At 48.5% G+C, this 26,636-nt stretch overlaps 2 protein-coding genes across 5 annotated transcripts in view; one reads left to right on the top strand and one right to left on the bottom strand.

Moving 5' to 3' along the window:
* Positions 1 to 9,933, top strand: part of MACROD1 (mono-ADP ribosylhydrolase 1) — a 344,907-nt gene extending 334,974 nt beyond the window's left edge. For 2 of the 4 annotated variants that reach the window (XM_035097653.3, XM_088659199.1), the window contains 6 exons: positions 4,410 to 4,531; positions 6,192 to 6,222; positions 6,336 to 6,409; positions 7,754 to 7,835; positions 7,994 to 8,025; positions 9,752 to 9,933. In XM_035097653.3, coding sequence (XP_034953544.3) covers positions 4,410 to 4,531; positions 6,192 to 6,222; positions 6,336 to 6,409; positions 7,754 to 7,835; positions 7,994 to 7,998 — 314 coding nt within the window. In that variant the 3' untranslated portion in view covers positions 7,999 to 8,025; positions 9,752 to 9,933. The remainder of the gene's footprint in view (positions 1 to 4,409; positions 4,532 to 6,191; positions 6,223 to 6,335; positions 6,410 to 7,753; positions 7,836 to 7,993; positions 8,026 to 9,751) is intronic. The other 2 variants (XM_035097652.3, XM_035097654.3) reach the window with 1 other exon arrangement.
* A 2,619-nt stretch (positions 9,934 to 12,552) lies between these two features.
* On the bottom strand, positions 12,553 to 26,320 carry OTUB1 (OTU deubiquitinase, ubiquitin aldehyde binding 1). Its single transcript, XM_035099095.3, has 7 exons — positions 26,238 to 26,320; positions 19,188 to 19,249; positions 17,444 to 17,542; positions 16,929 to 17,047; positions 15,758 to 15,842; positions 14,046 to 14,240; positions 12,553 to 13,002 (listed from the first exon to the last, which is right to left on the bottom strand). Exons 1-7 carry the CDS (start codon positions 26,290 to 26,292, stop codon positions 12,805 to 12,807), a joined length of 813 nt encoding a protein of 270 aa, XP_034954986.1. The 5' UTR covers positions 26,293 to 26,320; the 3' UTR covers positions 12,553 to 12,804.
* Between the last annotated feature and the right edge of the window lie 316 nt (positions 26,321 to 26,636).

Genomic DNA, 26,636 nt, shown 5'->3' with positions numbered 1-26,636 from the left:
AGCAGGACCAGTGAGAAGCATCGCCTGGGGAGAAGGGGTGTGGCCTGGGTCGCTCTGAGAGCCAAACAGAAAGGCCTGGAGGGCTGCGTTTTGCCCCTAGGCCACAGGTTCCTCACCCCTGATCTTTGCATACAGATGGAATAGCCTACACAGATCTCTTGTCATCTTAGATGATGCATTTTATACCTGAAGGAATGTCTCCACCCCCATCGTTTAGCCCAGACACTGAGGTCCAGCTCCGAAGGCCTTCTGGCGGTTCCTTCACTGCGAGAAGTGAAGCTGCAGGGAGCCAGGCAGAGGGCCTTCTCAGTAGTGGCACTTGCCCTGTGGAACGTCCTCCCATCAGATATCGAGGAAATAAACAACTATCTGACTTTTAGAAGACATCTGAAGGCAACCCTGTTCAGGGAAGCTTTTAATGTTTGATGTTTTATCATGTTTTTAATATTCTGTTGGGAGCTGCCCAGAGTGGCTGGGGAATCCCAGCCGGATAGGCGGGGTATAAATAAATTATTATTATTATTATTATTATTATTATTATTATTATTATTTAATTTTAGTAATTCACAAGTGGCCACTTGTTTGTGGTGGAGTCCCTGGGCAAAATACATTTTTGTGGAGGCCTTGCCTCCTCCAGCCTTCGCCACCCTGATCACCTCCAGCTGTTTTTGCACTCCCATCAGCCTCAGCCAGCATGACCAATGGTCAGGGGCGATGGCAGCTGGAGTCCAGCGACATCTACAGGGCAACAGGTTGGGGAAGGGTGGCTTGTGCATCCCCCCTCCTGCCTCTGAGTCCACTTCTCATGCGTGGCTGGAAGAAGAGAACAGGCAAGGGGAGGTGAACAGGTGGCGGAGGGGTGGTCAGGGGTCTGTCAGGGGCGGCAGCTGTGCTTTCTTTCATTGCTGGCTTGGAGAAGATGGCAACAAGCAGGCAGTGAGGAGCAGCAGGGCCCAGGGGTTCTCTGCTGGTTGGCAGTGGGCCCTCTGCTGAGGCGTGGGCTTGGCAGATGCCTGGCTGTGCTGATCCCTGCAAAACAAAGCAAAATCGGAGGGAGCATGATGAAGGCACGGTTCTAGCAGGGGCTGGAAGATTACCACTCCTCTCTACAAAATGCCTCCTTCTCCATGGGCTCAAACACTGGACCCCCATAGCAGGGCAAGGGCAGGCTCAGATGAAGTCCTGCCACACACACACACACACACACACACACACACACACACACACACACACACACAAACAGGGAAAGCAGTCTTCCAACCTTAGTGGGCAATGATTGCTGGCTCAACAGCACCCCCTGCTGACCATAGCTACTCTTCCTGATTTGTACACATGGATCTTGTTTCAGCTGAAACAAAGAGGGAGGCAGCTTCTTCATTACCACCTACAAAGTCACCACCGCCTCCTCTCCTGTTTGCCATCCTTGATCCCTGCAGGAGACGCTGACGCCAATAAATCTGGGCCTGGTATCTTAATATTTGCACACTTCCTCCTTTATTTAACTAAACCCAGCTGTTGGCTGAGCTTTGACTCACCCCACTCCATTCAGAAACTAATTCATTGGGTCCAGCTCACCTTCAGTCTCTTTCCCCGGTAAATCCGCATTTGCCTTGGTGACTGGTGCCTTGTTAAAATATTGGTATGTATTGTTGCAAACATCATCACTCTTTGGGTGGGGAATGGGTGCATGCACAGGGACACCAGGGCCCAATCACATACTTACCATAAGCCTGGCTGAATGTCCTCTGCTGGATAGCTCAGTTGGTTAGATTGTGGTGCTGATAATGCCAAGGTTGCCGGTTTGATCCCCGCCTGGGACAGCTGCATATTTCTGCAAGGGGTTGGACTAGATGATCCTCAGGGTCCCTTCCAACTATATGATTCTGTTCTATTCCGGTGGCAGAGGCAGGAGCATGTGGCAGGGGTATGCTTACACCATTGTGCCAAATGCAAGGTGCCACCTTGGGACTCAACACCCACACCCCTCCCAATACCAACCCAAGCCCTGTGTCCCAAGACCTTCGGAGACTTCTCTCCTCTGCATTCTTACTAGCAGCAGACATGCTCTGTGTGCAGATTGAGGAAAGAGGCTGCTGTGTGGTGGCCCCTGCTTCTGGGGTGGCCTCACCTGGGAGCACCTCTGACACAGACACATCTATCGTTCTGGTGACTCATAAAGACCTGCCGGCTTGCCGGGGTACTAAAGCATCCCTGCTTGAAAGCGAGTAACCCACTTTGTAGTTTTTCAAGTTGCTTTTGTAGTTTTAATGTCTATTTGTAAATACAAGTGTACAGTAATGCATTTTAGCTGCTTTATTATTACATCCACTTATAAGGTTTTTTGGGTGGGGGTTAGTAGTTCATGCATTTGTATATTCTACTCTGCCTTGGGACAGATTATGATGCAGGGTGGGCTATAAAAATGTCCAATAAATAGACAATGAATTTTAAAAACGCAGATAGATAAAAGCCTTTGGAAACCCTTGAGATGTGGGGCTGGGGTAGGGGATGCTTCTGAAGTTGTCCAAGCCATGAGGTTATTTATTTAAAATACGTTTATACCCTCTTATGGGACCAAACCTTTACCAGGCAGCTCCCATCGTGCAGATATAGGATCATAATACCGAGTAAAAGCAAGAGCAGCACAAATGAGATACATATCTATATATAGCTATGTAGATATCTGCTGAATAAAAGGCAGCAATGAGATTCGGCTACAGTAAAATAGCAGCAAGACAATGAAACCAATAAATAGTAACATCCAGCTTCAGTCCAAGAAAATTAAAACAAATAAAATAATTCAGCACCACTTCAGTTAATAGCAGCAAAACGATATCGAGAGAAGGCTGTTTGAAACACGCAAGTATTTTGTGCCTATTTGAAGGTTGCAGCGATGAGGTTGTCTGAGCCTCTTTTGGGAGACAGATCCATGAAAGTGGGGTCACTGCAGACGGGTCCCCTGTTTGTCATATTTGAAATGAGGTCTTGGTTATTCTCAGGGGCTGCTGTTCATTTATTTCGTAAAGGCCAAAAAAAAAAAAAAAAGTCAGGAGTGTAAGTGATATAAAAATGCTAACATGAATCATGCCGAGTATATGTTCTTGTAGAAGTGTCTAACCTCACTATAATAAAAGAGAACATTAAAGAATATGTTGCTACTCAATGAGGGCATTACTAACTGCGTGTTTTACTTTTTATATAAAAAAATGAGAACGTTCCATATACTGCTGCTTTAAGCCTGAGTAATAAGTTCAGAACTACCCAGGGAGCCTAAATGTAGCCAAAGGGTTGTATGTATGTATAAAGCAAATAAAGGAAAATAAGTAATTGTCACTTAATAATTTATCTAAGTGCCTAAGGGATACTTGAGAAATAATCTTTATTCTTCAGAAGGAATAGGCTTGCAGTGAGCTTGTTTTAGAGAAGTAATGTGGTTCTCTCCAGAAGTTGCTGGACTCTCAACACCCATCAGTCCTGAGTGGAATGATGGGAGCTGTAGTCTAGAAATATCTGCAGTGCCCAGGGGCATCGCATGGGAGGGGCTGCCAGGGCAATTGCCCCGGGCGCATTTTTCATGCGTGTGTGTGTGTGTGCGCCCTACTCATGACACCTTCTCCGAACCAGCCCTGCACCGCTTTGCGAGGCTGGTATCTGATCAGTGGCTTGGGGAGGGTGGCATGAGAAGGATTCAATAGTCATGTGCCCTTTGATCTCAGCCTCCTGAGGGATCATTGCAGCCTTGCAAAGTGGGTTGGGGCTGGTATCGCTTCGGTGGCATTGGTGGTAAGGCCTGGGCTGGCATGTGTCAGGCTCCGTTCTTCCTCCATGCCCCGCACTCTGCTTCCCTGGCACGTGTGGGCGCACACCCCTGGCACCACGAGAACACGCTCCGCTGCTGGGAGTGCCAGAGACTCACCATCCATAAGAACTTGCAAAAACCTCTGCTGGATCGAACCAGTGGCCCATCAGCATCCTGTTCTCAGAATAAGGACTTGAGCACAACAGCACTCTCCCCACTTGTGATTCCCAACAACTAGTACTCAGAAGCATTACAGCCTCCGACTGTGGAGGCAGAGCATAGCCATCTTGGCTAGTGGCCATTGAGAGCCGACTCTTCCAATTAGAATGTTGCCTCATCTTCTTATAAAACCATCCAAGTTTATGGCGATCACTGCCTGCCTCTTGTGGAAGCAAGTTCCATCATTCAGCTATGTTCTATGTGAAGAAATGCTTTGTTTTGTCCCTCGGTGTTTTAGGAGAATTGGAAGGAGCAATAGCAATGTGCTCTTGATTAAGTCCAGCAGCTCAGTTCTTGTAAGCATCTCTCAATCAAATTGCAGGGGAAGGAACTAAGCAAGAGGCTCTGCTTCTGGCCGATGACCCTCATCTGTCTCTCTCTCTCTCCTCAGTCGTCATTCACACGGTAGGACCCATCGCCCAGGGGGAACCCAGTGCTGCGCAAGCGACCGAACTCAGCAACTGCTACAAGAACAGCCTGAAATTAACTGTAGAGAACAAGCTGCGGACTGTGGTGAGCAGACAGGGAAGAGGCTTAAGGTGTTTGATAGAGCAGGTGGCAAGGCTTGATGCAAATCTGCACGGCTCAGCCCTGGGACCTGCTCTGTAAGTGATGAAAGAATGTACACAGGTAGTTCTTGATTTTCTTTCTTTTTTTTTCTTTCTTTTTTCTTTTAAAAAGGGGGGTGATTCTCTACCAAAGCCAGCCAGCACTTTCCCCAAGCACAGCTACTCTCCTAGAGCTGCTGACAGTGTAATTTTCCCTTTCATTCACCAAGGGTACTTTGAAATTAAATCTGATCGGAATGGAAGGCACAGGAAAAGCTCCAGACATCAGATACAAGGACTGTGTACACACATCTAAAGCACACCTACTCCACAACGAATAATGGAAACTGTAGTTTACCCCTCACAGATACAATTCCCAGCACCCTTAATAAACTACAGTTCCCAATTTTGCAAGGGTGCTTTAAATGTACAGTGGTGCCTCGACTTATGAATTTAATCTGTTCCGAGGGCACCTTCGTAGGTCGAAAAATTCGTAAGTCGAAAAGCGCCATTGGAAACGCGATTTCCCATAGGAATGCACTGGAAATGGAAAAATTCGTAAATCGAAGCAACCCCATCTAAAAATTCGTAAGTCGAAAAAACCCTATTTAATTTTCCGTTTGGATGTCGAGAAATCCGTATGCGTGCGGCCATTTGCCCCATTCGTAAGTCAAAAAATTTGGTTGTCAAGTCGTTCATAAGTCGAGGTACCACTGTATGGTGTATGCAGCCAAGATCTCTGGTGCCTGCTTATGTCTTCGGAAGGTGCAGACCTGCAGCCCAGTTCATTGTGTCTGCTCCCTTTGGCTGGGCTACTATCCCTTTCCCTCCTTACAAAAAGCCATCTCCCCCAAGTCTTCTGCCTTTGCCAGTGGTCAGCTCAATGTCCCAGGAGAGCTCACAACAGCAGAGATATTTCTAGCTACCACCCCCCTTCTGCTCTTCTGATACTGCTCTTCTGATACTGCGCTAGACCGCACAAGTTGAACGCTTTGCTATTATGGCTGATAGATAAGACAGATAATTAAATTAATTAGGTTTAACCACAGGTCTAAATGATGATGACAGATATATATTTGTAATACAATTAGAAAGCAGGGGCTCACAATCGAAATATAAAATCATTGAATTCAAGCACTGTTAAATTGAGTTAGCCTTTTATAAACCCAAGCTTTCAGAAGAGCAAAAGCCTCCAGCTCTGTGGTTTATCTGCAGCACATGGGGCAGCACTGTAGGACAGCCATGCTGGCTGGGGTGGCTGGGAGTTGTAGGCCAAACCCTCTGAAGGGCACCAGGTTGACAAAGGCTACTTTAGAATATATAAGCTCTTGTTCTTCGCTGCTGGGAATGGCAGGCCCTTGCAGGTTCACCGTCCATGCATTGGGCCTATTCTGCGGCTTTCTGCTGAATATACCTGGGAGGCGAGGAGGAGGTCTTTGACTGCTAACCACTGCTGTCGTGAGGTGCATCAGGTTGTAAGCCCCTCTTCAACCTTCAGCTCCACACCTGGAACCAGGGAGTGGGATGGAGCTCTTGCACCCTTACTGCTACAGATTAAGCACCCAGAGATAAGAGTGTTCATGCGCATGTAGAATCTCTCTCACGCACAGCCTTTCTCCCCACAGGCCTTCCCCTGCATTTCCACAGGCGTATTTGGTAAGTATCGCATGGGAAAGTGGGAGCAGGGGGAACCGTCCTTCCTTAGGCCAAGAGAGAGAACGGAGGTTGTTCCGCAGCTTTATAGCTCTTCCTTCTCCCTTTCCCAATAGGCTATCCGAACGATGCCGCTGCTGAGGTGGTGCTCAACACGCTGCGCAATTGGCTAGAAGAGAATAAGGAGAAGGTGAGGGAAGAGGAGGAAGAGGATGCGTCTGGCTGAGGGAGGTGTGGAGGAGCAGGTTTGGGCTCTGGCAGGTGCCTCCCCATTGGTGACCCGGAATGCTTTCTTCCATGCTGGAGAGTGCAGCAGGGGGCAGTTTTGACTTTGGGAACAGAGCTCATTCTAACCATCCCTCCTGATCCAGTTTCAGAGCCCCCTTGCTCTTTAAGGCATGGGTGGGTTCAACTCAAAGGCCGCACTCTTTCCAATGAGCGATGGTGGGTGTGTTGCATGCCAATGATGGCAGGGCTATGCTGCATTCCAGCCACATTAAAAAGTAGGTTTCGCTCAGTCGGTAGACTCTTAATCTCAGGGTAGTGGGCTCAAGCCCCATGTTGGACAAATGTTTCCTGCATCGCAGGGGGGTTGGACTAGATGACCCTTGTGGTCCCTCCAACTCTACAATTCTATGATTCTACACATGTACCCCCACCTTCCTCATCCAGCCAGGCAAGTGAGAGGCAATATTACACTTCACAGGCCCAATTCCAGCAAGCAAGAGCACTTGAGGGCAGAAAGGTGGGCCAGGAAGGGTGAAGCCGGAGGGCGATTCTTGAGGGCCAAACAAAAGCAGTCTTTACAGCCCCATTCCGCACCCCAGCCTGAGTAAAACAGGCAGGGATGTGCAAATGTTTTCAAGTTTTAAATACACTGGTACCTCTACTTACAAATAACTCTACTTACGAATGTTTCTACTTACGAATGGAGCTCCATCCGCCATCTTGGATGCGGTTTAGATAGGATTTTTTCTACTTACGAATTTTTAGATAGGGTTGCTTCGACTTACACATTTTTCTCCCAATGCATTCCTATGGGATTCGACTTACATTTTTTTTCCGACTTACGAATGTGCGTTTGGAACGCATTAAATTCGTAAGTAGAGGTACCACTGTACATATTTTTTGGAGATGGGTGAATAGGTACCGGTAGATGTGTGCACCATCAGCCCTGAAGAACTAAAAAAAACAAAGCCAAGGTATTTATCTAAAATGCCAATGGCAGAGGAGGAACAGAGCGAAGAGCAAGATGGAAGGAAAGCTAAAAAATACCCAGCAGTGGAAGAAAAAGCAGGAAAAGACGCATGGTTATGCGTGGTGGATCACACCAGCTGCAGGCAGCTCAGAGCAGCAACAGACTCCAGCTCCCATCAGCCCCGGTTGGGGTGACCAATGGTCAGTGACGATGGGAGCTGGAGTCCAGCAACACCGGGGGGGGGCAGGCTTTCCAGCCCTGTCCTGGAGGAGCAAATGGCACAGAATGCAAAGGTGCAGCTCTCACTCCCCACTCCAATTCCTCTTCCTCCGGCAGGTTGACAGGCTCATCATCTGTGTCTTCCTCGAGAAGGACGATGAGATCTACAAGGAGAAGCTGCCTCGCTTCTTCCCCGTGGGTGAGTTGGCAGCAGCAGCAGGAGGCCTTTTCAGGAAAGGTGGATGCTTCCGATAAGCTTCTGGTGGGCCTTCCACAAAAGCTCCAGCTCCTCAAGGGAGGGCGAGAGGGAAAAGCTCTTCGTGGGGGATTCTCACCTCTCCCTCCGTTTGTTTCCAGCTTGACCATACTCCTCACGCTCTCCAATGGGGGTAAGAGTTTTCCAGCACCGATTGCAGTGCGGAAACAGGCACAAGGGAGTTTGCATGCGCCGCTTCCCCTGCAGCCAACAGGGACTAACCTCCTCCTCGTTTGCTGGATTCCCATTTCACTTAGGGAATCCTGAGATGGGAGAGACCTATGGCTAGTTCTCCTGGTGCTTCAGTTTACAAGCAGCTATAAAAGGTTCCCCAGCAGAGCAGTGGCTTGGAGGACGGGCAGGGCAGAGAAAGTTAAAACACTCCCCCCCCTACCTTTCTCTAAATCTCTCCACCTCCACCTCTTTCTCTCTCACACAAGTTACTACTTGGGGGAGGTGGGGGCATCAAAGGTGCCCTATAGGTCATTGTTCATGTCTACACAAACAAACCAAATACCAACTGCGACCACTTTAGATTTAGACACCCATTCCGTCACTTCTCCTTAAAAAAAATAAAACCAGCTTTTCCCCCATCAGCTTTTAAGCAGAAATAGTAGTAGTGGAATTGGGACGCAGGTGGCGCTGTGGGTTAAACCAGAGCCTAGGGCTTGCCGATCAGAAGGTTGGCGGTTCGAATCCCTTCGACAGGTGAGCTCCCGTTGCTCGGACCCAGCTCCTGCCAACCTAGCAGTTCGAAAGCATGTCAAAGTGCAAGTAAATAAATAGGTACCGCTCTGGCGAGAAGGTAAACGGCGTTTCCGTGCGCTGCTCTGGTTCGCCAGAAGCGGCTTAGTCATGCTGGCCACATGACCTGGAAGCTGTACACCGGCTCCCTCGGCCAATAACACAAGATGAGCGCTGCAACCCCAGAGTTGGTCACGACTGGACCTAATGGTCAGGGGTCCCTTTACCTAGTAGTAGTGGATGAGTCAAGGACCAGTCTCCTGTGACACATGTGCCCTTTAGCCCTTTTGTGCATGCACACGCACACACAGGCACTGCTGCAGGCCTCCAGGGTTAAGAAGCGGTCACAGCCAGGACTTATGGGGTCTTTTTCGATCCTGGGAAGGAGCAGCTAGCCAAAAGCTCCCCACAACAGCCTCAGAATCTGGGTTTGGGTCTATGAGGTTGACAGAGAGGAGGGAGCCAGCAAGCCAGGATCCCCTCCCTCACAGAAGAGAAAGCATGAAGGATTTTGAGCCCTGGAAGATGAGAGGAGGAGTCAGAAGGTTTTAAAATGCTCCTGGGCTTGGGGAGGGGGCATTTTGGGCCATACTTGGTTACTGCATTTGTGGGGGTGGGGAAGAGAGGAACTCCTTAGGGAGTAATGTGGCACACAGTGGTCACAACAGCTGCAGAAATTGCAAGTCCGGGGGGAAACAAGACTAGAAATTGCTGCACGCAGCAAAGAATACAAACTGGAGCGGCAGCAATGCTAGGAATCCAGGAGGTAGCTAGTGGGGCTGAGGGCCAACCCAACACCTGCAGCACTAACAAAAAGCTTGTTGAGTTGGGGGTTTGGTGCTTGTTTCTCTAACTGATCACTCAGTCTCTTCCCCCCCCCCCTTTATTGTTGAGGAATGGAAACATTTGCTCCTGCATCCTTATCTTTTCCCTTCCTCCTTGCTCCCAAAGCTGCAAGACTTACTCCGCCAGCCAGCATGTACATCCCTTGCTTCAAGCCATGCCCTTTGCATACCCATTGGGCAACTCAGGTCATGCTGATGAAATATGCTGGGCAGAGGGGAGGCAGACCCCAGCCAGCAGGCCTGACCTTTGCCTCTTTCTCTTCTCGCCAGAAGCCTCAGGGGTCCTGCCCTCCCGCCTCTGAGCTCGCTTTGCATTGACTATCCTACCCCTGCGAAGCACCTCGCTGCAGAATATACCGTGGCTTGGAGGAGGCGCAGCGGTGGTGGGAGAGAACGCCCAGACAAGCGCAACATCCAAGAACTGCTGTTGGAATAAAATCATACGAAACACACTCCAGTTGCATGCCTTGTGAAGTTGGAAAGGGGAGGGTGGCGGCGTCAGAAGAGTGAGGACTCAGCCTTGCAGAGAAGCACAAGCGTAACAAAAGGTACCAGCTCACCTGCTCCTACCTGCCTGAACCTCCAGGGCAGGAGGCAAGCTGGAGCGGCATGTTGCTCGCCTGGAGGGAGCTGGCATTCGCCCCTCGCAAGGCTCTCCCCAGTCAGCAGCAACCGCAGAGGGAGGCAGAAAAGAGTTTTGTGGGAGTAGGAAACCATGGGCTTGGGGTGGTGGGTGATAGTCATGGCATGACTAAGTCTAGTCCCTTTTTAAAAAAAAAGCCCTGCTCTGTATCTCATTTAAAAACAAACGAAAGCAAAACCCAAACTTTTCTTTAAGCACAGGGATGAGGAAACTTTTCTTTAAGCACAGGGATGAGGAAGCTTATGAGGTCCCTTCAGCTCCTCTTGGGACTCCAGCTCCCATCATCCTTGGCCATTAACCATGTTGGCTGGGGCTGATGGGAGCTGGAGTCCTCGGTCCCGCACTTAACAGAAAACTGCTTATAATGCCTTTGGCCTTCTGCAACCAGGAAGCAGGTGGAGGACACCACATTCTGCACTCTCTCTCTCACACACACACACATACACCCTGCCACTGCCCAATTTCAAGATGAACTTTTGTGCTCCAGCCTTTGAACTGCACAGCAGAACAAGACACACAGAGAGAACTGGGAGCTTTCTAGGACCCAGACCCACCTCTAGATCCTGCTGGCAACCAGTCAAATGAGGGCACCAGGGGAATGATGCAAGAGTAACTGTGAGTGTGTCTGTCTGGGCTGCATCTCCACAGCAGGGAAAAGGCAAACCACATGTGTACACCGCACCTCCACCCCCACCCCCCGCAAAGCTGCCTCTGAGCAGGGCTGGATTAATTAATTCCTCCATTATCTCTTCAGGAGAATCCAAACAGCAATTCCTCTCTCTCACACATAGAGCTCCATAGAGACAGCAGTTGGAAGAGACATGGGTAGAATATGGATCAGCCTAAGAAGAGTGTGTGTGTGTGGGTGAGAGAGAGAGAGAGAGAGAGAGAGAGAGAGAGAGAGAGAGAGAGAGAGAGAAAGAGAAAGAGAAAGAGAGAGAAACTAACTACAGGGAGCGTCTGCCAGCAGGATTAGAGGCACCTGCTGCAAGTTGGCAAAGCAGAGAACATGGAGGGTCTGGGCAAAAGCAGTGCCATGCTCCATGCTGTCTGGTCGGAAGCTAGAAACACTCTTTTTTAAGAAGGCTACACTTCCTCATGTGAGGGGGGAAATGGATCCAGCCCAATCATCTTCTCAATATGTGCAACATTGCCACATACCCCCCTCAAGCTTATGTGGCAATGTACAACATTGCCACATACCCCCCTCAAGCTTAAATTGGTACAATTCAGGAAGTCCTTTGCCACAAGTAAGGGATTTTTCTGAATGTGTAGAATACATACAAGCACAATGGCTCATACAAATGTGTGCGCCCATCACACCAAGAGGCACACAGACTCCTGCTGCCCTTCACAAAGCAAGGAGACTCTTCCAATGGAGCAACACAACACTGGCGACAAAGGCAGAGACCCCCCCCTTTCCCAGTCCTGCAATTAGAGGCTTCCTGTTTGAAGAGACAGTTGCTAACCAAGCACTGAGTCAGCTGCTAAGATGCCCCCCGCCAAGCCCCATAGCAACAGTGGCACAGCCGCCATTCTGGATCATGTGCCTAGCCAGGTTCCAATTCCACCTCTCCCAGGAAAAACGTTACCTTGGCTCAGCTCTACCAACAAACCTCACACTCCACTTTAAAAAAATGACACAGTGGATGACTACATTCCGAGGGAAGCCAAATTCTCTGCTGATAGAAAAACTGGTGATTTAATCAAGTTCTTAATTAAAAACAAAAACAAAAAACCCCTGCAGATTCATTCTACATTCCAAGAAAAAAAGTGGCAAGGAGTCTGGTGACAGGTTGTGGGGCAGGAAAATATGCAAGGTTAATGGTCAGGGGTCCCTTTACCTTTACCTTTACAGTAAGATAGGTGGAAGGCAGGTCACTGTGAATAGACTAAACTACTGGTCCCTGAATATCTGGAATCTCTACCCACCCCTCCTCTGCTTTACAGGAGTTTACCAGATGCTGTCTACCTATTTGGTTTTTTTTAAAAAAAATTATTTGCAGCCTTGAGGAGTAGAATCTTTCCACTTAGGTGATTCAACATGCTGGCAGCCAGAATCACTGGCACACACTGAACCCTCACAACGATCCTTTAGAAAAACCATCACTTGCTCATTTGCTTTTTAGGGGTGGGGGTTTGTGCCAAAGCAAATCAATCATTGCTCACTCCATAAGGGCAGGAAAGAGGAGGAAGAGAAAGGTTCCACCCAGTGCTTTTTTCTGGGGTGACGCAGGCATACGCATACCCCTAAACATTATGTGAATCTTTGTACTTTTGTCCATTTACTGTATTTATTTTCCCCAATTTGAACTATAAAATGGTGATTTTCTTGAGTCAAAATGAGAGTACCCCTAAACATTTTTTTAGAAAAAAAAACACTGGTTCCACCCCATAAAAGCACCAGAGAGAAGCTACAGGCATGGTAGACTGTTTCACCAGCATCCCCTTTAATAAAACACAGAAGAGTGTGAGTGTAACAACAAAAAAAGAGGAAAAATATAATAATAACAAACCAAGTGAGCGAGATGGCAGCAAGAGCGATCACCATTTACAACCACAGGCGATGCTGCCCGGCGGATGGGCAGGGAAACATGGGCGAGAAAGACAACGTGAGGCAGAGAGGAAGAAGGGGGGGGGGCTTGGTGCACCGGCCAGACTGCCTCCCCCCGCCTCTCCTCTATTTATACAGGATGTCGTAGTGTCCCGGTCTGTACAGTAGATACACTTTGGGCTCCGAGCCCTCGGGGAAGATGTGGGGGTTGGTGGTGCCGCCCTCACCCCGGTCCATGTATTCCACCTGAATCGAGACGTTGAGGGCCTGGGCCAGCGCAATGATGTGGATGTGGTCGCTTTCCTTGCACATGGGCTCCACCTCCTGGAAAAGAGAGGAAAGGCACACAGAGCTGTTTACGCCCCTCGACAGTACCCGCTTGAGAATGATTAAGGCGCCTTGCAAGGCTCTGAAATCCCCCACCTGAGCTGCCCTGCCCAGAGTAGCCCCTCTCAGATTCCATGCACCCAAGCTATCTTGTGATCATGAGTCCTAGAAACTAACTTTTATACTGCAGAAAAGCAACCTGGATATTTCAAAGTTGCCAAGCAAGACACTAGACGCTAAGCTCTGTACTCGATGCAGTGATCTCACAAATCTCACCCAGGTGGACTGTCCACGCTGTGTCTTGTAGGCCACGGGCCAGTAGTGAACCGCACTGAGCGCATGCAGATACCGGAATCCTCACCTCAGCAAAGTCTGGATACACACAACACTAAACACCCCAACTGCTCCTGTGTTTGAATACCCAGAAGTCCATGGGTTACCCGCCACCACCCTTTGCTTAAAATAAGCTATCTTTGCTTGGGGGGGGGCTCATTCCTGCCACACTTGTGGTACTTGTAGAACATTCTCTGATTATTTAACCTGAGGGAGTTGGCAGGCCTTCAGGGAGGAAGGGGGCTAATGCTCTTTCCTCTGAGATACATATATGTTAGGGCCCACCCTATTCTTGAGGCTGCAGTTGTCCTGGGGCCCCCTCAGGGTGAAGGGCATGTAAAAAACTGAATGACTGGTGAGAACAACAGAATGAGGGAAAGAGCCTGATTACAAGACTTGTGTGTTCTGCCACTACTGGGCCCACTCAATGGCCAGTTTTAAGCAGACTCTACCTAGATGTTCCTCCCCTTTTCAATGTTGCTAGGACTATGATTCCCAGAAAAAGAAAGCAGAAATGTTTAAAAGCTTCATAGGGAAACTACAGCTATGAAACTCGCAGATCCTGCCAGGAAAGGTCTATATGGCCAAAGCAGAATGGTCACTTCAAGAGGAAAGGAAGGGCCAGGGGAGTGAATGGAAAGTGTGTGTGTGTAAAATCTCGTCTTGTCCTGTTCAGAGATGTCCTTCCCTGCCTCCACGCTCCTGACCTGCTGGCAAAACTCTTTTATGCTGCGTCCTCCCTCGATGAAGTGCTCGAAGAACTTGTTCTCACGTTGCAGGTACCCAGAAGTGAGCAGCCGCAGGTACACAACAAGGTAATCAGAGGTGCTCTGGTCGTTGAAAGAGGACAGCAGGTCTGAAACCGTGATTTGCTTCTCCACTTGTTCTATCAGATCCATAAACTACAGGGATTAGAGAGAGAGGAAAGGTCAAAGAAAAGCGCCCACAGCTGGCTGTGTAAGCCAGTGATGGGGAAACAGTGGGGAAGGGCTTTAAGTTGGTGGCACAGCATCAGACTCATTTATTAGTATTTCAAAACTCTCCGAGTGGTGCGCCATGTAAAACAAACAATGTATCATTAAAACAAAACACAAACCTAAAACCAATTAAGAGCAATACAAAAACACGCAATAGCAAGCAAAACAAGTTCAGAGGCCTTAAACACACAAAATCTTATAGGTCTGGGAAAGCCTGGGCAGAAAGATACATCTTCACAAGATGTACAGAAGGTCCCAGGTTCAAGCTCTAGCAGCACCAGGAAGGACCAGGAAAGGCTCCTGGTCTGAATACCTGGAGAGTTGCTGTCAGTCAGTGTAGACAAAACAGAGCTAGAAGAACCAAGGGCTTCCTATGTCCAGATGCCCATCTTCCCTGATCATGTTCAACAACATCTGGAGGGCCTGACGGTCTCCCCACCCCTGGTATCTTAGGAGGTTTGGCTAGCACCAGGGTCTCCCCGGCAAAGTACTGCTTGCTGCCCCAACCAGGGGAGGGGGCCGCGATTTACGGCAACCGCTTGTGAGCCATCCATCCTTTAGATTTTCCCAGAATACCCCACTGTAAGGGCATAAAACAGCAGACACCTGGGAGCCACCTGCTGTCAAAGACAAAGAGGATCCGGGAGGCTGGACATGCACTTGGGAGGCCTGCATATGTTTTAAGCACCAATACTACTTGCACTTGGAAAGGGGCAGAAGGGGGCAATTGAAGTGGACCATGGAGTGGAGCACCATAGCAACAAAGAAAGGCTGAGGTTTGTGACTCCTGAAACACAGGCAGTGAAGTACCTTTATTCCCAAATTCTTCCAGTCTCAAACTATCGCTCAAGTCTCTTGTCCCCACCCCTCCCCTTCCTGGGCTTAGCACAGGTGTGGGGATATTTTCCACCCCGAGAGCTGCAATCCTTTCTAAGCAATCTTCCATGGAATGCCTGGCTGAGGTGGGCGGGGCCAGAGGCAAAAGTGGACAGAGCAACGAATGTGAATACAGGTAACTGGCAACTTATGCTTTCAGCGTTATGAACTCAGCAATCAATCAATCAATCAATAAAATGGAGCAAAAAGGGGGCGGGTGTCGGGGGGGGAGGAACTTTGGCAATCCCACCTGCCATTGCATCCAGTGTGTTTTTACTATACATGATTTTGGCTTTAAGCACTCTCCCCGTAACATAACCCCTGTGTAAGCTGAGAGCCTGCATTGCTTTTGTACAGTAGGCTGGTTTTACACACAAGCCTCTCTCTACCCATGGGACGAAGGGCCATTATCGGAGTTCAAGGACATATTCCAGCCAGGCAAAAAAAATTACAGAGGGCAAAACCTTCCAAGGAGAGTGTGAAGTGTGGCCTTAGGAGAGTCCCAAGGGCTGGGCAGAGAGGACTGGAGGGCTGCATTTGGCCTGAGGTTTCCCACCCTGGCTTACCGTGTTGTGGAAGTCCTCAATGGTGAATTCTGTGAAGCCCTGTGAAACCAACACTTCCTTGCTTTTGGCAGCCACCTCTTTGAAGCTGTGCACAGTAAAATAAACAAGTACAGAATAAGTGATTCTAGTAAAGCAAGAATCTTTACACTGCAAATGCCAATGACCCAAAGTTCATGTCGAAAAGAAAAATAACTACCAGACTTTTAGAGGACATCTGAAGGCAGCCCTGTTTAGGGAAGCTTTTAATCTTTAAGAAATTAGTGTATTCTAATATTTCTGTTGGAAGCCGCCCAGAGTGGCTGGGGAAACCCGGCCAGATGGGTGGGGTATAAATAATAAATTATTATTATTATTATTATTATTATTAGCTGAGAACTGCCAAGTATACTTTCATTTACAGCGCTGACCACCACCCTGCATCCCAAAGAGACTCCCCTATCCAAGATGTACAGGTGAAACTCAGAAAATTCGAATATTGTTGAAAAGTGCATTTATTTCAGTAACGCAACTTAAAAGGTGAAACCAATATATGAAATAGATGCATGACATGCAAAGCAAGATATGTCAAGCCTTTATTTATTGTAATTGTAATTATTTGTCGTTAGGTGGGTCAATTATAAATGGAATGCAATTAATGAAATGTAATAGCGATGTTTATTTTTGTATTATTGTAACTATTTGTTTTATTACTGTGGAATTTCCAAAAGAAAGCATTTGTAAAAATTAAATGAAATATAAAAAATATAAGTTGCATTACTGAAATAAATGCACTTTTTGGCGATATTCTAATTTTCCGAGTTTCACCTGTAGCCAGTAGGTCACTTTGGTCTGCAGAGAAGCTTCTCCTTCCAGTTCCAGAGAAATCAAAAGCTCCCTCCGCAGTAACGCTGGGCAGGACTTTCTGTGTGGCTGTCCCTGTTCTGCAGAACAGCATCCCTGTTGAGATGCACTCTCTGGAAACAACGGAAGACATCTTTGTTCTGACAGCTAGATGAATGTCTCTCTGTTGTGGGTGTCTACTTGGTAATGTTTTTATATTTATCTGATCTTATTTCCTGCGTTGCTTTTAAGGTTTAGCTGTTTATACTGAGACGTGTGGAAGGCGATAAATAAGTAGCAGCACCCTAGAGACACTCCTCACACACTCCCCCCCCCCCCCGGCGTGTCCTACCGTTGGAGCTCCTTGCCATCTTCCAAGAGTGCCTCAAGATGGGAGAAGCCAAATGCCCGATAGAAACAGTTGCCGTCTGGCCTCGTCTTCCGGATGAATGCATACTTCTGTAGCAGATCCTGTGCAGGGAGAATGGAGGAGGTGGGTTAGCATCCGATTGGCTTGGTGGCCTAGAGACAGAAACAGAATAAATGCCCTGTCTTCTAAAAGCAGACTTCAGGGTATTTTCCCCTCTTGAACCCCGATGACACAGGATCACACCACTGGTACATCTAGCTCAGCATTGTCTACACTGACTGGCAGCAGCTCTCCAGGGCTTCAGGCAGGGAATCTCCCCCAGCCCTACCTGGAGAGGCCACTGGGGATTGAACCTGGAATTGCCTGCATGCAAAGCAGTGCTCTGCCCCTGAGCAATGGCTGTTCCCCTTTCCTCATGGAGGAAGGGCTCCACCCCATTCCTCCATTTCAGCTGCCCTCCACAGCCCATGCGCTGGTATGGTTGTGGTCCTTGTTACCTTGATCTTCTGCTGGTAGACATGGTCATCATCAGCGTATTCCTTGTACAGGACAGACAACTCCATCCTTTCTGAGACAAGAGGATTCTGGACGGCTATCTGCAGAGAAGCAGGTTGGCACGTGAGAGGAAGGAGAGCACAGAAACACATATTTTCACATGGGGGAGGTGGGCATCTTAAAAAGGACCAGCCTTTGATTTAAAGCACCAGTTTGGTTGCTACAGGCGATCAGGAATGGAATGCAGGCGAGTGAGTGGGCTGGAAGAGGAGGGTGGAGTGGACTGGTTCTCCTCTGCACTCAAAGTAGAAACCAAGCCCAGAAGAGGGAAGCCCCACTCTCAGCATTGTTTAGAAGTTCCCACAGTAAGTAAAATTTCCCTCTTGAACTGCAGGGACTACGTGGGGCTTCATAACCAGATGTACTAAATTATTGTCCCGGGGGTATAAAGGCTTGCTTTTATTGCAAGTAGATACAGTTCAGTTGTTGCAGCAACCCAATTCTGTCCATGCCTCTTTGCAAAATATATTAACCAGGAAGCTGGAAACTTCCATTTAAAGCAGGGGTGTGGAGCCTCGGGCCCAGGACCTGCCTATCTGACCTTCAGGACTGTGAGGGGGCCACACCTCCCGCACCCAAGCCCTCCTCCAATGCAGCATCCTTGAGCTGTGAGAATAGCTCTTGCTTGCTTGGACGTTCACAAGCAAAGAGAGACCACTGCCTTCTCCATGACTAGAAGGTCCTTCTACTCAAGAGTCACATCCACTGCTCCGTCCACCTCTGCCTTTGGCATCGCCCACCACTTTGCCTACAGCCCTGCTCACCACTGGCCTCCCCCCCAAAAAAACCAATTTAAGAACAAGAACTTTCCCTTAGGACAGGTGTGGGGAATTTTTGGACCTGAGCTACAACTCTCATCAGGCCCACAAGTGTAGCTTAGGAACAGGCGTGGTGGGAGTTATAGCTCAGGAGTATCTAGAGGACCAAAGGGTCCCCAAACCTGCCTTAGCTATTTGAAAATTGGGCCTGCATAGCATGGTGCTGATGGTGCCCGGGTTGCAGGTTCAATCCCTCATAAAGGACAGCTGCATGGTCCTGCATTGCAGGGGGTTGGGCTAGATGAAGTCCAACTTTACAATTCAATGAAAATCAACTAGCTTGCCCTGACTGGAATGTGTGAAGCGGCCATCCCAGGCACAACACCACAGAAAAGAATGTGATGGGTCGCAAGAGCCTGGCTGCAGAATCAGGCCATCAGGATTAGCAGCCATAATGGCCTTATCCTCAATGAATCTGTCTAGTCCTCTTTTAAAGCCGTCCAAATTTGTGGCCATTGCTTCTTCTTATGGGGAGTGAATCCCAGAGTTTCATTCTGCTCAACGCAGAAGTTTAAGGGAGCCAGCACCGCAGTCAGCTCCAGTTATCAAGCATGGAGAAATCAAGGAGGAATGTAGGTGCATTTGTGAACCAACCCTTAGTTTCAGGCATGTTGCGATTACTTGGGAATCATGGGGTTAGCCACATCAGGCTGCTACCGAGCTTTCCGGAGAGATTCTAGGATGTGACAATGGAAGGAGTACAGTGTTAAGTCCAGCGCATCTGTACACAGTTGGAATCTGTAAGACGGGATGGGCTGTGAATCTGAATGAACGGGTGCAATTTTTTGTGGTTGCTTGCTACTCATGCAGCTGAACACAAAGCAGGCAGGACCACACAGGCCAACCTCTTATGTTCATGATCGCTCACCTCCTGCTGAATTCGATCCTGCTGTGCCATTATGGCTTCATCATAGGCCAAGCAATTCACTCCTGCGGGAGGGAAAAGAGAGAGAGAGAAGATAATAATGAAGTTGAGAAAGGTCCCTTTGCACCAGTGCAGCCTTGACAGCATTAACAATGATCTTCTGGCACACACACAAAAAGATAAAACATGCTTTTCCACAGTATGGCTCAAGACAAAAACAATGCCTAAGTTCCTAGTCCTCAGGGCTTGAAAATACAATAATGACAACAAAGTCGAATGATCAGAAGCAAGACAGCAATTAGAGAGAGAGCTAAGCCTGTTATAATTTTCAGCTGCAATTGATTTTGACGTCTCTAGAGCAGACAAGGGTCAATTAATTAATTCTTATCATTCAGCACATCTCCTCTTGTACAATACAGGGTGCTTTATGGTCCTGATCGCAACATCTCATCACACTTTAAAACCTCTGCAGGCCACAGTTTCAGAACTGCAGGAAGCATACAACTTTAAACTGCCAAATCTAAAGCTTAGCCTCATCAAATACAAAACGGAAAAAAGAAGACACCCTCACAAACGAAGCTATGTTCAAGGACATGCAATGCCATCGCACCTTCACCGCAGCTCTTGTGTCCACAACCACGCTTCCGACACAGAGCCCCCAGGGCTGAGCAAGTGGCCCATCCCCGCCTTATTAGCATGACAAGCTGCATTGGGTACCATGTTTTTGCAACAACAGACGCTGACGCTGCCTCCCTTTTACAGCCAGGCTCCAGCGGGGTATCCATTTGAAAAGGCAGAGAGAGGGGGGCAGTTGCTGCAGAAACCCAAGCAGCCGCACACTACTACCCAAAAAAAAAAAAGGAAAAGGAAAATAGTAACACTGCAGCCTGCTGTGCGTAAGTTTTTATCTGCTTTGCAAGACAGGCAGTGCAGGTTCTCAGCTGCTTCCTCCAACAGCATCAATTGCTCACAGCAGCTGCCAACGCTGCAGAAAAATCAGGAAACCTGATCTGCTTCTGCTCCATATCATACATCATCCAGAGAGGTGTCCCAGCTCCCAGCCTGCTAGGATGCTACCGCAGTGAGGCTGGGACACACAACTGCAACTCTTTCTTATGCAGTTGGTTTTGCAGGCTTCACCTCCCTGCCTATCCTCCCCCACCCCACCCCACCCCGGAACCTCTTCCCTCCCAGGCCACAGAAAGGTAGTGGAATTGGACAAAATCTACTCCAGACTTCCTTCCAAAACTGGACCTGCCAACACTCAGGCCAGATTTTCTTGGCAAAGGATGAGTTAACGAATCCTCAAAGGGCAGGAGCTACGTGCCGGACTTGTTTAAGAAAGGGGGGTACACACAATGTATATTACCGTGCAATCTGGGTCAAATGGTCGACATGCAACTCCGAAAGGGTGAGTGTGATTCAAGAGAGCCGCAAGGAAGAATAACCAAGCTATTTTCAGGGTCTGGAAATAGTATCCCATTAATACAGTAGGTAGGAGCTTTCAAGCCCCAGCAGGAATAAATTTGGATCAGGGGCTCTTCCAGTGGCCAACGCAGGCAGGCAGCTATAGCAAGCAAAATTCATGCTCTGATTTACAATCAGCAAGGTTTGGTAGCACTCCTTTGCTACCAAGGAGTGTGGTGGAGTCTCCTTCTTTGGAGATCTTTAAGCAGAGGCTTGACGGGCATATGTCAAGAATGCTTTGATGGTGTTTCCTGCTTGGCAGGAGGTTGGACTGGATGGCCCTTGTGGTCTCTTCCAACTCTATGATTCTATGATTCTATGAAGGTACAACATGAAGGGTAAAGGAACACAACAGCCCACACCACGGCATGTCTACCCCTCCCCTGCCTAGTGTTGCCAACTTTATTGGCCCTTCTCAGGTGCCTTTAACACAATCCCAGACATGCAGAGCCTGAGCTTTTCTTGGGATGGAGTAAAGCAGTGGAGAAAGCTTAAGATCAGGTATCGACAAACTGCGGCCCGCCAGATTGGCCTACAACTCCCATGATCCCTAGCTAAGAGGACCAGTGGTCAGGGATGATGGGAATTGTAGTCCAAAACATCTGGAGGGCCGAAGTTTGGGGATGCCTGTTCAAGATGCTTAATTTTCTTTTTGTGAGTCCACTTAAAAGCCCATGTCCAGGGCTACTTAACAGTTGGCAACCTGGCCCTGAACCAACTGCGACTTCAGGCACTTCTTACACAACATATTTTAAGATGCACTCAATCAAGATTCCATTTTAAAGGGGGACATGCTGTCATAAAGGCGGAACTGTCAGAAGAAACTGTCAAAGCAGATGAGGGATAATAAAGCAAAGTTCATTCCAGGGCGAGAGAGTCTCATTCTGGGAGGGATTATCACATCAACCTAAATGGGGTTCCCAGGCACCTGGAGGAGGTGGAGTCTGAATGCAGGCACCTTCAAGAGAACCTGTGGCCCTGCTCTTCTTGTTGGACTCCAGCTCTCCAGCGGCCAAGAATGAGGGAAGTTTCAGCCCAACATTTGGGAAACTAGCTCAGTGGTCGAGCATAGAAGGTCTGAGGCTCAATCCCCAGCATCTCCAGGTAGGGCTGGAAACATCTCCAGAACAACACCCAATAGAACCACCACTGCCAGCCAGTGTAAACAATAGCAGTTTCCTATGTTCACATCAGGTTCCCCACCAGAGCAATAGATGCTCTCAAACACAGACAAGGATATGTGGTTGGTTTTGTTTTTGTTTTAGTGGTTGTTGGTTTTTTGAGAATGTGGATTCTCCCACCCTGGCAGAGGAGGCCTGGATTCCAAAGGGAAGCTGACATGGCACAGATTGTTCATTAGGCAGGGATCCTATCCCTCTGCATCCCTTACCGGGACAATGCACAAATACTGTATATTCCTGCGTATAAGACAACTTTTTAACCCAGGAAAATCTTCTCAAAAGTCGGGGGTCATTTTATACGCCGGGTCGTATTTCATATACGGCGAGTATATCCCAAACTCTATATTTTAACTGGAAAAGTTGGGGGTCGTCTTATATGCCCAGTCGTCTTATACGCCGTAATATACGGGTATTATTTTTTTCATACTGCACAGGAATTCAACGTATGCAAACTGGGCAGGCAAACTGCCTATGAGGGATTGTGCACACTAAGTGAAAGTAGGTATACAGAAATCTCAAAGCGTCACCGATGAGGCAGTTTCTCAACAGGGAAAGGGATATTTCCAACTCTGTGTCAAAAGGAGTAATTGTTTCTTGAAGAAGAAGAAGAAGAAGAAGAAGAAGAAGAAGAAGAAGAAGAAGAAGAAGAAGAAGAAGAAGAAGAAGAGGAAGAAGAAAAAGAAGAAGAAGAAGAAGAAGAGGAGTAGTAGTAGTAGTAGTAGTTTGGATTTGATATACCGCTTTATCACTACCCTAAGGAGTCTCAAAGCAGCTAACATTCTCCTTTCCCTTCCTCCCCCACAACAAACACTCTGTGAGATGAGTGGGGCTGAGAGACTTCAGAGAAGTGTGACTAGCCCAATGTCACCCAGCAGCTGCATGTGGAGGAGCGGAGACCCAAACCCGGTTCCCCAGATTACGAGTCTACTGCTCTTAACCACTACACCACAGTGGCTCCCAATAGCAAAGGAGAGGTTTGCGGAGATGAAGGATGGTTAGAAGAGGAACAAAGTATGTATATGGACAGAAGGGGATCAGCTTTGTTTGGGGCTCTTAACTGGAGCTGTCCCCTGGATCATTTTGGGAGAAAGGCAGAAGGAAAGTTTAAAGCAGGTCTGGCTAAGCCGCCGGATGTTGTCAGAACTCCAGCTTCCTTCATCCCTGACCATCAATCATGTTGACAGGGGGAGAAGTCGTCTAACAACATCAGGAAAGCCACAAGTACCCTCACCCCTGTCTTACTTCAGAAGAGGGGCAGTTGTGGGTTTAATCCCTAAAGTTTGGGCATGCAAGATCCATGGAACAGTGTGTGAAGTGGAAGATCATATGAATGAATGTTTGGGGTGGGTATTTTCACTGTATGTGTGCATGGAGGAGGAAGGCATCAAGCATAAGTGAGGCAGGAAAGTGGGGAGGTACATCTTATGGAGAGGTTGTTCAGTGGAATGTTTGTTTTACCGTAGCTCAGGCATGTCCAAAGTCCGTTTTGGGGGCCTAATCTGGCTCAAAAACTTCAATTAAAAAAAAGCTCAACTTTGGTCGGCCTTCACGCATCAAATCTGGCCCTTTGAAAAAAGTTTGGGCACCCCTGCCCTAGCTGGTGCTAAAGAAGGCAGTTCTTCTCCTGGAAAGGAGCTAACATGTGTGGCTGGATGTGTTAAATTCTACCCCTACACTTCTGTCTGTGTTAGGCTGCTGTTGAAGGATCAGTGGAGACAAACTGCAATACTACTGGACCAAAGGTGAATTCTACCATCCGTAAAGATCTCTGTTAAAACACCTCTGCCCATTTTCCCTTGCTACCTCATATGCTGATTACTCCCTTCCTGAATATATTAGATCTCCCGTCATATCTCCTCTCAAAACTCATAATTTCTATTAAACCTTTGGTTTAATGCCATAATCTTCGTTCCCAATTCTGATCCCGCTTAAGAACATAGAAGTGCATTTGCTCCTATTTCATTCCACACTACGTTCCTCTCTTCTTCCCCATTAACAGATTGTAAACATATTGGGAATGTAGAGCTGTATTTTGTTTACCAAAAGAAAATGTATTGCACCATGCACATAGGTAACATAAGGCTTTTGGTGTTAGTCTCCACCATTATTATTAGTCTCATTCAGCCCGTTAAGAAAACGGGCACTAGAGGTGCGACGGGGCCGCGGCCTTCCCTCCCTCTCTGCGCTCGGCCGCGGGGCACGCCAGGAACGCAATTAAACAAAGCGCTCTCCCGTCATGTCCCGCGGCCGAGCGCAGAGAGGGAGGGAAGGCCGCGGCCCCACCGCTCCTCCCACGGGCCAGGTAGGGTTGTCAGGAGGCGGCGGACCAAGATGGCTGCATCTTGGTCCGCCGCTTCAGGGGGACGGGAGGCAGAGGGTTGGGGGGGAGAGAACGTGTGTGTGTGTATGTCCCGCCTCTTCGTCCAGTCCCTGTGTCCGTGGGGCACACGCGCATTAGCGTGGACACAGGGACTGGATGCAGAGACACAGGGACTTTATAATATAGGATTATTATTATTATTATTATTATTATTATTATTATTATTATTATTACAGTGGTACCTCGGGTTAAGAACTTAATGCGTTCTGGAGGTCCGTTCTTAACCTGAAACTGTTCTTAACCTGAGGTACTTTAGCTAATGGGGCCTCCCAGCTCCTATGGTTAGAAACACATCTTTAGCTTTGCACAGAATATTACAGGCAATGCCTCGTGCTTTTCGTTGCCTTTTGATCCCAGTTTACCAGTTCCGCACATTCATTCATCATGTATACCAATCTGCCAACTGAGGATAGGATTTCATGTGTTTAATAAATTGGCCTTCTGCTGTGGCATCTGCCACAATAAATCCAGTTAATCGTTGATGTACAATGTTGGTGTTGCTAAAATTGACATGGCTGCTCCTCTATAATGGTCACTCTAGCAAACATCAAAGGAAGTCCCTGCTTCTTCAATTATTTTTAGAACTGAATGCTTGCACATGTTTACTAAGAAAGCAGTCACAGATAAGTGTATTTAGGATTGCGGTCTCAATGTGTATGCTAGGGGTAGGAGGGTTGTGGCCCTCCATAAGTCCCTGGACAACAACTCGCCTCATTCCCAACTCATCTGCCATGCTGGCTGGGCCTGAGGAGTTGTGAATGCAACAACACTTGAAGTCATGGGTTTTTCAGCCCTAATTGAAGCCACAAGCAATCATTGGAACATTCAAAGGTCCCTTATACTGAGTCGACCCTTTGGTCTATCTAGCTCAGTATTGTCTACAATCACAGGCAGGTTTCAGGCAGGAATCTCTCCCGGCCCCACCTGGGACTGGGAGTTGGACCTGGGATTTCTGCATGCAATGCAGCAGACGCTCTGCCACAGTACAGCCCTTCCTCCCTGCAGCACGAACTTACACTTGCTTCCTCAAAATTAACCTCCCCTACCTTCAACAAGGTGGGTGGTTGTGACCATTAGGGAAGTGTGCACAGAAGTGCGACCCTTTTATCAATTTTGATTCACTCCAACAGGTATGTCGACGGCACACTAACAGTAATAATTGTTCTAGATTCAGGTAAGTAGCCGTGTTGGTCTGACACAGTTGAAATATATAAAATAATAATAAAAATTGTCCAGTATCACCTTAGAGCTTATACCAAGAACAAACTTAGTTGGTCTCTAAACTGCTACTGGACAATTCTTTTATATAGTAATAATTGTTGCTAGGTAAGAACGGAGATGGGCTTGAGCAGCTCATTCGGTAGAGCATGAGACCCTTAATCTCAGGGTCGTGGGTTTGAGCCCCACTTGGGGCAAAATATTCTTTAATTGCAGGGGGTTGGGCTGGATGACCCTCGTGGCCCCTTCCGACTTTACAATTTTGTACATTTAGGGATTGAGGAATTCTGCGTGGGGAGATGATAATAATAAAGCCCTTAAGAGCAGAACTGCTCCCTTTCCCTCCAGGTGTTTTTTCCCCCCCTGGGGGCCAGAGGAGCGTTTCTATGGAAGCCCATATGGGAGAGAGAAGCCTGGCCTTGGACAATCTGCCTCCCGCGTCCTGCTCAGAGGGGGGGGGAGAGAGAAGAGGCGGGGCCAGAGAGGACTGAGGGGGCGCCGTTGCCATGGCGACCGGAGGCAGAAGGACGGGGTCCACTCGGCGGCGCGCGGGCGCCGTTGCCCAAGAGACCGCGAGGCCTCCTCGGGAGGAGAGGGCGGAGGGGGTGGCCAAGCGCGTTTCTGCTCTGGGTCAGGCAGGGAAGGAAGAAGGGAAGGAGGCGCTGCTGCTGCTGCTGGAATGAAAGAGCTTCTCCCTCAGAGGCTGGAAGCGACGCTGCCACGGAGGGAAGGGAAGCCGCGCCTGCGCACTCCCCGTCCCGCCTGCGGCGACCCCGAGCAAGGCTCCCCCGCCCCGCCCGCCATTACCGTCCGTGTCCCCGCCGAGGGGCTCCGGCTGCTGCTGAGGCTCCTCCGCCGCCATCTTCGCGCTTGCAACCCCGCAGAGAAGCGCTTCCGGGTTGCTTTCGGGGGGACACCGGAAGCACTTCTCTCTCTATATCTCTCTCTCTCCCCTAGCAACCGCTACCCGCGCCTCACATCCATGGACACACGCTAATTAGGAAGCTCCGCCTTCTCTCAAATCCACCCACCTTATCTTCTTCTTCCCCATCTAGGAAATCTTAAAATAAAACAAAAAAATTCACGCTGCTGCTGTGGCGTCATCACAACAATCCGCAGCACGTGCGCCCGGCTATGACGTCACCCGCGTGGCCGCGCCTCCTCCTCCTCCCCGCGTGGATGGATCGCAAAATGACTTCACAAAGC

Source organism: Zootoca vivipara, chromosome 16 (genome assembly GCF_965207765.1).
Source record: "Zootoca vivipara chromosome 16, rZooViv2.hap1.1, whole genome shotgun sequence".
NCBI lineage: Eukaryota > Metazoa > Chordata > Lepidosauria > Squamata > Lacertidae > Zootoca > Zootoca vivipara.
The sequence above is the reverse complement of the archived record's forward strand: the minus strand, read 5'-3'. Positions and strand labels throughout refer to the sequence as shown.

What these genes read in the sequence shown, in the direction of transcription:
- OTUB1 (XM_035099095.3), bottom strand. Translation starts at nt 26,292, where the DNA reads ATGGCGGCGGAGGAGCCTCAGCAGCAGCCGGAGCCCCTCGGCGGGGAC. An exon ending in CCTCGGCGGGGACACGGACG is followed by an intron (nt 19,250 to 26,237) that starts GTAATGGCGGGC and finishes TCCCTCCCGCAG; the next exon opens with GAGTGAATTGCTTGGCCTAT. An exon ending in TAAAAGAGTTTTGCCAGCAG is followed by an intron (nt 13,003 to 14,045) that starts GTCAGGAGCGTG and finishes TCTCTTTTCCAG; the next exon opens with GAGGTGGAGCCCATGTGCAA.